This window comes from Anopheles coustani, chromosome 3, assembly GCF_943734705.1.
Source record: "Anopheles coustani chromosome 3, idAnoCousDA_361_x.2, whole genome shotgun sequence".
In the NCBI taxonomy this organism is placed as follows: domain Eukaryota; kingdom Metazoa; phylum Arthropoda; class Insecta; order Diptera; family Culicidae; genus Anopheles; species Anopheles coustani.
This window is the reverse complement of record NC_071288.1, coordinates 9,266,334-9,277,033: the sequence shown is the minus strand read 5'-3', so window position 1 is coordinate 9,277,033 and position 10,700 is coordinate 9,266,334. Positions and strand designations below refer to the sequence as shown.

The following is a 10,700-nucleotide window of genomic DNA, read 5'->3' as shown; positions in this document are numbered from 1 at the left end:
GCATTTTTTTTTTGTTGCTATTCGTTTTGCTAGTGCAATGTAGTACTTTTTAAAAATAAAATAAACATACCCTCATGATAGAAGAAACAAAAGCATCTATCATCTAGAGTGAGCAAGATCTGAAGAAAATTAAAATACCAGGAAAACATAAGCAAAGAGACTGCCGGAATATTTTCCTTAACAGAGAAAACATAAACATTTTGCACAGCTATCGCATTCGGTCGCTTGTGAGTGACAGGCGCTTATTTTTTTTATTTGTTGGCAAATGTTCCGGATTACACTTTAATTTTTTCTCTTTGCTTACGCTTTAATTAGCACTTCAGATACACATTCTTTTTCTTCTTCAATCGAATCATCTTTATCCTTTCACAATGTTCAATTGTTATTGTTTCAGATTACTTTTTTTATTTTTCCTTTCTCACATTGTTCAGTTGTAGAGTGCTTCTGCGCCACGATGCAACATCCTTATATTTATTCATCGACTTTCTGCAGTGGTGCACTCAGATTGTTTATCAACTGCACATGAATGCAGATGTGAACCGAAACGACAGAACAGGAGCACGCTCTACCACTGGTTTATAACTGGTCGTCATAAAAAAACGGATGCAGCACGAACGTGACTACTTTTTATGTATTTATATAAATAAATCCTCGGAATCAAGACAAAGCACGTTACAGATAGTAGAAAATTTCCTGGTAATTGTAATGTTTGCCGAAAAACCTTTCAAATTATTTGAATAACGGGGCTTCCCTCGTTTTTGTGTAAAACGATCAATGACAACGTGCCAAATGATACTTGTCCCAACAACGTGTGGGCTTTGTTATTTGAGAGGCGATCCAGATGAATATTGGTGCAGAGGATCGATTGGTGTTTTACAATTTTCAGGGGCTTCAAAACCAACGTGAAAAAGAATCCATAGACGATCCGTACTCTCTTTTTCAACAGATTCAACAGACTAAAAAAACTTAGTTAAAATTCATTCAATAATGGAGGAGCGAAATAAATATGTAATGTTGCATCGTTACACCATACTTGTAAAATATTTTAAAACTTTAAACAAAATGAAAGGAAAACAACTTTTCTCAATCACTCACGTTTCCAACCGGGCAGATTTGCGATGTGAAAATCTGACATCAATTAATCATCCTTCCTGGCGGAAGTATGCTAACCAAGTTTGCCGATTTCGTTCCACCTGTGCATTACACCTGCCAACCGAATGACATTAATTCCATTAAATTCTCTCGAAAATGCTTGATGTCCCTCGCGAGGTGGAGCGCACATACGTACGTTGGCACTATGCAAATGAACGTAAGTGTACTTGTTGCGCAGTTTTACCACCGAAGCTCCAAATTACAACCCTCATCAATCAGTGCGTGAAGGCGCTTGGTGTGGTTTCTTCTTCGTGTAGGCCGCTGCGCTAATTGTGGTCACGGAAAGGCTTCCGATTTCATTTCCCGAGCTGTTTCCCGTTTCCCTCGATGTCGGTAGGGGCCACCTTTAGCCCGTTCGTGGCTGGTCGTGGTTTTTCTTTGCTTCCCTGCCTTCCCTCCGAGACGTTGATAAACATCTTTTCTGAAGGTCCAGGAGGAAAAGCTTCATTGTGGCTGTGGTAGGGAAGGAATTAGCAAGCGTCAAACCAACGTCTCAGTCGTGACGCTGATCCTATCAAAGCCTCGCTCAAGAGCCACACTTTGTATGAAAACACAAACGTTGAGTTCCTCGGATGATAGAGAATTTAGGGATGGGGGTTGAAATATGTTTTCCCGTAAAGCCCTGATTTTCGTGGCCAATGCGGTCGATGCTCAATATGGTCGCATTTATCGAATCAGCGACAGGATGAAACCGCACAGTGTCCCGGGTCACACCTTTTCGCTCGAATCCAGCCGGGTGGTTGTTGTTCATAACAATATTCCTCATTAGCAGCGGCCGGTGGTTTGTTGTTTGACTGGAGGTTCCACCTATGCAACGGTTCGACGAGTGGTGAGTAATATGCTCCCGGTTCGTGAAATTGAATAACATATTCCACCATAACATGGACAATATTGAACGTTGAGTTTGTTTGCATTGGACCCTGGAGGGGAATGTAAATGTAAATTTTCCCTTTTTCAGCCGATTGACAGTCGAGACTATATTCTTTGCAAAATAGTATCAAATTTGCAATAGCCTGGGGTTTCATTCTATACGTTGAGAACATATACACATGCTCTGTATGAATTATTAACGTGTCGATTTGATTTACCTGTAGAATTGTTTTACTAGTGGGAATTGGGAAAAACTGCACTAAAGCATACATAATAGCAGTTTTGCATGAGTTAAAGCTTAAACTCGTCCTATTCAATAACTATAGTTTTGAGAGATACAGGGTGGAGCAGGAAAACTCGATGATTTGAAATAGCCGTAAATTTGCGAAACTCGGTAAAATGTCAAAACAAGGTCAAGTTTTGTTTCTTTTATGGGGGTCGTAATTTGCCCAGTGTCACTTTTAAAATCATATAAACGACAATTTTATAAAGTGTAGTATTCGTAAAAAATCATAAATAATATCGTATGTATGTAAACTTTTTCTGAAAATGACTTTTCAAATCATCTATTTTCGCTGCATCATCCTGTATTTATGGTTTAGAGATGGTAAGGTCTTACGATGAATCCACAAATAAGGTGTTTGGTTCAATATCAGAAGAATCGGGTTCGAATCGTGTCTTACATTTTAAGTTGAAAACTCTTAAGTGCCTTTCTAATAAACAACCGAACGAGCTGTGCGTGCATAACAACGCCGAAATGTGTAAGGCTCGCATGGAATGCTTTTCGCGCTTGTATTCAAATAGTCGCCTGAAAACTAAACTGCCCCATCAAATCATGTCCGTGCCGATTCGTTCGATTGAACATGTTGGCTTCGTTGCACAACGCGACGCCATCTTTTTTCACCCAACCGTTCGTCCTGCTTCGGGAAAGCCATAAAGACGCAGCATTTCGGTGCGTAAAAGGATTAACTACAACCTTCAACCCGCCTCGAGAAAACTCATGGTGTTGTTGTCTCTCCGATTGCCGGGTGCTGTTTATGTATATTTATGTAAATCACGTTCGCATCCGGAAACGGCGACCTATTTCGGCCCGAAAGAAAGGATTACCGCCCGGTGGCAGGAGCTGAAGGGGTAAATTTTCGTGATTACGATTATGTCACTTATCGCCGCAACACCTCCCCAACGCTGGCATTTCCTCCGGCGGGAAGCCTTAACCGTTTGCCCTATTTTCTTGCCATTTGTGCGAGCAGGAAACCGAACGACTAAGAAAGTGAACTTTTCCTCGGAGCTAAGGTTGCCTATGCGGCACATGTGGCATCGTCTGATGCTCGAATGCATAAAAAAGAGAATTACTCGACCGAGTGTCGTTGGGAGCCAATGCAAGCCTGTGACCACGAGGCGATGAGAATAATTAAACGTTGCTGCGTCGAGGGAAAGGGAAACCGATTAAAGTTGCTTCACGGAAAGAACGCGTGCCAGATGAAAGGATAATACTTCGCCACAGACGGAAGGAAAAAAAACGCTTTTATGGACACCTGCGAAGATAGGAAAATCCCACCCCACGCACTCAGAAAAGCGAAATACAAAACTCGCTTTAACAGAGGATAAAACGGCATCCATGGTGGTGTTGGAGACAAGTCTTTAAGGCATTATCGGAGGAACAAGGTGGAACCAGGTGGAACCGCTAGCTAATAAATGAAGATAAATATTTGCCATTATTATAGCTCCACCGTGGCGCGGAATATAATTTTTGCGTCTCATCCGTTGCTATGGTGAAAAAAAATCAAGATGATACTACACGTTTATGCGATAGTCTACCGATAACGGTAGCTCAGTCGGCAAATGGACTAATAATACTCTCTAAGCCATGGACCGAAAAGTCATGCTGTGAGTCATTTCCCGAGCGCTCCGATTGTTCGGGCGGGTAAGCATGTCCATCATCATTAACACCCGTGACTTCGGTGTTTGCTTGAGTGCAAGCGGGTTGAGATGCCAAAAGTCGAACGACAAACCACTGTCCCTGGACGGGAAAAACGTTCGAGAAAAAAGTATCAAGCTACACCGGAGCGGAATTATGTAAAACAAGCACCAACGGACGGACTGAGCATAAGGATCCGTTCTTGGAAAACAACTATCAGCACGGCGTACGTTTTCCGAACGCATCGATATCGGATCCCTAGACGGGTGAATCAAGCCCGTCAATCGGCCACTTTCGCTTATCACGTCAACCCCCGTCACCTTCGACGAAGGGGGCAGCGAAATTCGAATGCGCTCGGAATCGGTTAAATAAATAATTGGGAGACTAATAAAAAGTACGAACAAAAAGAAAATCAGTAAACTCCCGCCCGATGATGGAAGAGGACATCCCACATAAAACGGCACAGAAAATCAGAGCACCGTGGGGAGTATTTTTTGTGTGTGTTTGTTGGTCGTAAATCAGTTCCATATATCCATTACGGTTGATAAGTTGAACCGGTAATAGAATTTGTCACATCCTGAGTGAGTGTCTTCCGATAGCAGCTATCGCCAGTTCAATAATAAATGTTTGCCCACCGTGTGCTGCGTGTGGAATGGCACGGAAATAGAAATAGAGGAAAAAGGTTAGCGGAGAGGATAAATGAAAAAGGTAAACAGCAGAAACACAACGTTCACCAGGTCGGGAAGTGAAGATAAGTGAAGGACTGTTGAAGAGGCGTAAAAATGTTGGAAGGAAGACCGGAACGAAACATGGGACGATATGCTAAGGCAGGGGGAGAGGTAATTTGCACAATTCTATCAAGGCTGCAACACGTTTCTCTAGTCAGGTTTGGTTTTTGCTTCCTGGCTTTTTGGCCGATCCAATAAATCGCTATCGATACACAGGTCGCCTTATTAAATGCTTTTTTCTTGCCGCCTCGATGGTGTAATTTATTGCGCCTGCCCCTAATACACTTCGAAGTTGCCACGGTAATGGTAGGGCGAGCCCAGATCCCGGATCTCCCTAAATCACTTTGTTTACAAAACACTTCACGCATTGGCTATACCATCCGCTTTTCCCACCTGTTCGACACCTCACTCGATCGCAAGCGCTTTTCTATCGCGTTCGTCCATCGGGGAAAGCACGTGTGGTTTGTTTTTCCACCCAGTCTCAGAGCTATTACGGTTGGTATGGCATTGTTTAATCGAGGCGGAAGGAAACCGGGTTTGGCAATCACTTATCCGGTATGGGAGGTATTATTTTTTTACTTTTTTTGTTAGGAAAACTATACCGAATGGAATAGTGTTTTGGCCAGTTTCGTTGGAACCATTCAGAAAATTTCAAGAGAAGGAGGAACACAGTTACACGCAGCACACTGTTTTCTAGAGGGTTTAAATTCGTTTGTTTATTTATTCACCAACAACACATCGTCTATCACAGCTGTAAAGTGAGAGACAAGGCACAGGAACGAAAACGAAAGTAATAGGAAAACACTTTAACCAAACAATGGTCTCGACACTTCACCACACAACAGAGCACAAGAGTCGGTAGTCTGAGCTGCGGGGTCGAGGGGCGGAAAACAAATATTCAAGGTACTATTTCGGGCACACACCAGTTGCCCGTGTGCTCTGCACGGATTGATATCTTTGACGTCGGTTTGGGGTTTTCCTCCACCGCGACGGGTGCGCGTAAGCAACTGGTGGTAGTTTTCAGTCCTGCGAAAAGCGAATCCTTTCTGCTCACCGGCGAACGGAGACGACGCCACCCAGCTGGGTACACACAGAGCGGAATCCGACTTTGTTTTCCTTCGACCCGTCTGATTCGGCACGCCAGCGAAAACTGACACCGCGGCAGCTTATCGTAGCCATGGTTGGCGCGTGGCGTGCAACATCGGCTCGAAAAACTGCTCACCCGAAAGCCCGACTGTCCGATGATGTTGCTATCTCTGCCGACGAGCATGTGGCGGAGAGTTTTTCTATGACCGACCTCGCTTGGTACGATTTTTCCTTGCTTTCGTATGACGAGTGTACAATGTGCGAGCGAGAAAAACAGTTTGCCAAAACTCAGGTAGATTGATCGCTGGATAGCACAGGAGCCAAAGCATGATGGTGGATGGAAAAACTTATTCGTGTCAGATAAGAAAAAAACCGGAAAACTAATGAATTGCACTCAAATAGATGGAAGGAGTGACAAAGAGAGTATCCTTGGGACTATCCAGGAGTAATAAAGAGATGGAAAGATAATCCTATCGGGAAAGGCTCGCAGCATCACGTGAGTACTGACGAGCCCCGTTGCCATGTGAGGCATTTCCGCGAGGGCAGAAAAGCTCTCGGGTATTTTGAATTCTCTTTTGCTCCTGCCCCTTCCGTCTAGTACAGATACAAGCACGAACCAAAGCAACAGGTGAGATAATATGAAAATACGATATTCGTGGATAGCTCCGTGGCTGATAATCTCCAACGGTGCAGTAGCAAACTTGTGCTAAGTCTGTTTTTTATGAGTTGAACTATATTCTTTAGATTTTTTTGGTTTAATGATAGAAATGAAATTCATCTCAAAGGTTAAATACCATAGCCAACGGATCAAAAACAACATAAATCTCAATGTCAATTCTTTCTTTCTACTTATACGCTGTGGAACCAAAGTGCACTTGCTACTCACACATAGGATCTTAATAATGAATTAACTACTGAATTACTTTAAAAACAAACAAATATACAAATTTAAACCTATACATTTCGATACAAGTGTAATGTTTCGTTATATTATAAATTATTCGTGGAAGCGAATCGTTTTTTATACCAATCATAATTTAATTTCTTCGAGGGAGACGAGCGTTATCTACCCTCCATGAAAGCATACTACTCTCCGATCCAAAATTCGAATTGTATTTCTCAATGAATCTATAAGGCTAACTCATCGAACCAGCGAATGGGAAAATGAGATTAAATCCTAAAACTTCATCATACAAACCCTGATGAGTGTATTAACGATTTCCATGCTGATTACATGGTTCATATTCTAATTTGGTTACACATGTTTTAATTGCATGTGGTTGGAGTTCATTGGCAACAAAACTTGATTATACATTCAGATAGTTTCATAAAGGCATTCAGTTGAATCATTTTATTTTGTCAAAAAGAGGGGGGATGTTTGCTGGAATTGTTTTTTCCTTGAATATGATGGAATAGGTCATGAAAATCAATCAATTAGGGAAGTTTCATGAATTGAGATTTCCTGTAAATGACCCAATAAATTGGTTCGTGTTTTAAGGTATGATCTGTTTTTTGCTCATGATGCATTGCTGTTCGTATGGTTTTGAATGTTTGAATATTGGAACCATACTAGTTCATGATTAGTTGATCTTGTTTTGGACGATCGTCATTGATGTCAAACTCGCGAATCGTAGAAATTAAATGATGAGTTAAGCTATAGACTTAGCTTCTCAACGATCTTTATCCTTCATCGTCTGCGCCTAATCCTTCCACTAATGACACTAACGGGAAACCTAAATTCATAAAAAAAAATTCATAAATTTTGCACGTTGCAATACTTGGTAAATGTTTAGAGGTCCTTAAAAACGTGGTTGATCAGTATTTTTATATGGTACATAAAATTTACGGATAAATTATTGGAAAATCACGTTCAAGCTATTTCTAATGAATACCATGTAGATATGTTGTCAAGGAAAGCACACACCAAATGTATTCACATTGAACACACTCAATGAATTCGAAATATCTAATTACTCGTCCGTGTTGTTCCAAAATAGTTCACGAGACTCAATTTACTACTATTGTTTACTGGTCCGGAATTTAAACTCAAAATGGTCTGTTGAAATCTACTTCATGTTCATGTTTCAAACCAGTTTTCTCTAATGCCACTTACCTATCTTGAACATCCGAACCCACCAACGTGAACGAAGCCACATGTAAATATTGCGAAATGCTTTGCAGCTGATTTTGTTTTGAAGTTAAGTGTAGTGATGAGGAAACTGAATCCCTAGAGGGATTCGAATCTTTCGATTCAAATCCATTCTGAGATCCGGATCTTCTACCCCGAATCCCAATCCGTCATATCATACATGCTCATCTAATGCCGATTTTTCATATGATGCGTTTAATTCAATGAATAATTTACATAAGAATATCAGTATAGTTGACATTATTCTTCTAATTGTATTCGAACAACACGAACAATCTAGTCCTTTTCGGGAATATGCAGACTAACTGATTTACCCGAGTTTATTCCAAGAAGAGTAGCATTTATTATGTTTCAAAAACAATTATCATTCAAACACAGCGTTATCATTCAAATTGAATCCATCATGGGCCACAGAAACAGTGAAGCAATTCCTTTTGATGTTTTTCCGCACTTTCCCAGCGGGGACTTTATCGCGGAACGAACATGTTTGAGGTTCTGATAACATTCTTCACAAATGGCGCCTTAGACATGGCTGATATAATGTGTTTGAAGCTAGATTGCAGTGACAGGTAAGTAAACTGGTGCTTTGCGTCCATTACAATATATCTAACGTATTTGAGATATTCAATTCCTACATCCGCTGGGCCCTTGGTGGCCCAAATGAGCTGTTTTATTCACAGGTTCAAGCTTGTAAGGCCCACCACTAGCTCACTCGCGGAGAGGAAATTCTCTCTTCTCTCGACGAGCTGCAGCTGATTTTGTTTTGAAGTCCAGTGTCCACGATAAACACGGGGTAACGTGGTTTTCAATCAAAACACAATCGCAACAGTACCGACAAACAATGGCACAATTGTTACGCTGCATAACCTTGTGAGTGTGTATTGAATTCGCTCACAGGGCCGGAAACAGCACGGTCCGTTCGAGGTGACATCGGAATCATTAGTGCGTCGATCGAGATCTTCATAGCAAGTGCATCCCGCCCGAATTGCGTTGAGTGTGCGTTTTTCTGTTAATTCGTTCGCGAATCAGTGCAATTCAGTGGATTTCGTGTAGTTTTGGTTGTTTGAATCTGAAGCTCGCATTTGAACTTGGTTGAGACACGTGTGACCAACATCGTGTCTTTCTTGGTCCGTCATTGTCAATCCGTACCGCCGGTCGCTAAATGAGTAGGGCGCTCTTTGTCGTTCCACAGCGCCTGCTATCAATTGTCAGATGTAACCCGGTTTCATTGATAACGCGCCATTCGAGCAAGATGAGCGAACAGCAGGAGAGCAACATTACCAAGGGTGCAGATAGTTGGTTTAACAAGTAAGCAAAACAATCGAGTGGCATTTTCCTCGCTGGCAAGTTCATCCTTGGACCTGCTATCTATCTATAAATATATAACTGACCTTGGTGTTTATTAAACTGTCCCCATTTGTAGATACACCATGGTGGAAACCTCGCCCGAGGGCACGTTTAAAGGGGTGAAGGACCGTTTCAATGGCATAACTGTGGATTCCAACATGGAGACTTGCAGTGCGGACAGTTTTCCAACCATTCTAAAGCGTGAGTTGGGAGTTTTTGTACATCCATTCGAAACGTGTAGGTTAGATGAAGTTTTTACTGTGTTTTACCATCTAACAACGCAGGGTCCCTCGAGCACTGGATCGATAGCAAAAACCGTGGAATCTGGTTCAAAGTCCACCTAAACGCTGCTAGTTGGATACCGGAGCTTGTCAATGTAAGTATGTTCCACAGTCCATTGTTATCTCGAAAACAATGCTGTACATCATAGTGACCGGCGGGGTTGAAAAACAATCAAGTACTCACTGCCCGCGTTTTTGCACCGCTAGAATGGATTCCAGTTTCATCATGCCAAAAATACGTTCGTTACGCTGTACCGCTGGCTGCCGGTGGAGGAATCGGCCAACATTCCTCCCTACTCGCACACGATGGTCGGTGTCGGGGCGCTGGTGATGAACGACCGGAACCAGGTGCTAGTGGTAAGCGAAAACTATGCACTTATCGCCGGCTCTTGGAAGCTTCCAGGAGGCTACGTAGAACCGAGTAAGTTTGATTGTCTATAAATCATTGGACAAAAAGATCAAATTCAAATATTCGATTTTATTTTTGCTTTAACAATAGATGAAAACTTTATCGACGCTGCGATACGGGAGGTGGCAGAAGAAACGAACATACGCACCAAGTTTGATTCTGTCGTTTCGATACGGCACGCGCACGGTGCCGGTTTCGGCTGCTCGGACCTGTACATCGTGATGGCGCTGACTCCGCTGACGGAGGACATCAGCAAGTGCAACCGCGAGATTGCCCGTTGTGAGTGGATGGACGTTAACAAGTATCTGAACCATCCAAACGTGCACGAAACGAATCGAAACTTTGTGCGCACGTACCTGGAGTACAAACGGCTCGGTGTGCGCATCGACTGCACGGAAGAGATGCACCAAGTGCTGAAGAAGCGATACAATATCTACTCCGTAGCCAAAGTGACGAAAAACGGCGAGAGTAGCACCGGCAACAGCAGCGATAGTATCACCACTTTGAAGTTATAACATCCGGACCAGCGGGTTGTTCGTGGAGTACGTTGAAAGAACGAACTACACGACAGACATGCAGGTATGTTCTACGGTGGAGGTTCAAGTAGACAAACAACAGGACCATAAGTTTGTTTATTGTTTTTTATGTTAATTCTACATTGACTTTGTTTTTATCGTCACATTTTTATAACCTTTTGGTTGGCCAATGCCATGAAAAGTGCAAGATACTTCGATAAATCTGTGTAGTTTGACAATTGTTA

General features: G+C 42.3%; 1 protein-coding gene across 1 annotated transcript; it reads left to right on the top strand.

The window, feature by feature from the left end:
* The first annotated feature begins 8,713 nt into the window (after nt 1–8,713).
* On the top strand, nt 8,714–10,700 carry LOC131272769 (uncharacterized). Its single transcript, XM_058274620.1, has 5 exons — nt 8,714–9,211; nt 9,327–9,451; nt 9,535–9,626; nt 9,739–9,952; nt 10,031–10,700. The coding sequence occupies exons 1-5, from the start codon at nt 9,066–9,068 to the stop codon at nt 10,453–10,455; spliced, it is 1,002 nt and encodes a 333-aa protein (XP_058130603.1). The 5' UTR covers nt 8,714–9,065; the 3' UTR covers nt 10,456–10,700.

Bases quoted from the DNA above. Each gene is read 5' to 3' on its own strand.
- LOC131272769 (XM_058274620.1), top strand. From the start codon at position 9,066: ATGAGTAGGGCGCTCTTTGTCGTTCCACAGCGCCTGCTATCAATTGTC. The intron at 9,212-9,326 runs GTAAGCAAAACA...CCCCATTTGTAG, and splicing joins GCAGATAGTTGGTTTAACAA to ATACACCATGGTGGAAACCT. The intron at 9,953-10,030 runs GTAAGTTTGATT...CTTTAACAATAG, and splicing joins AGGAGGCTACGTAGAACCGA to ATGAAAACTTTATCGACGCT.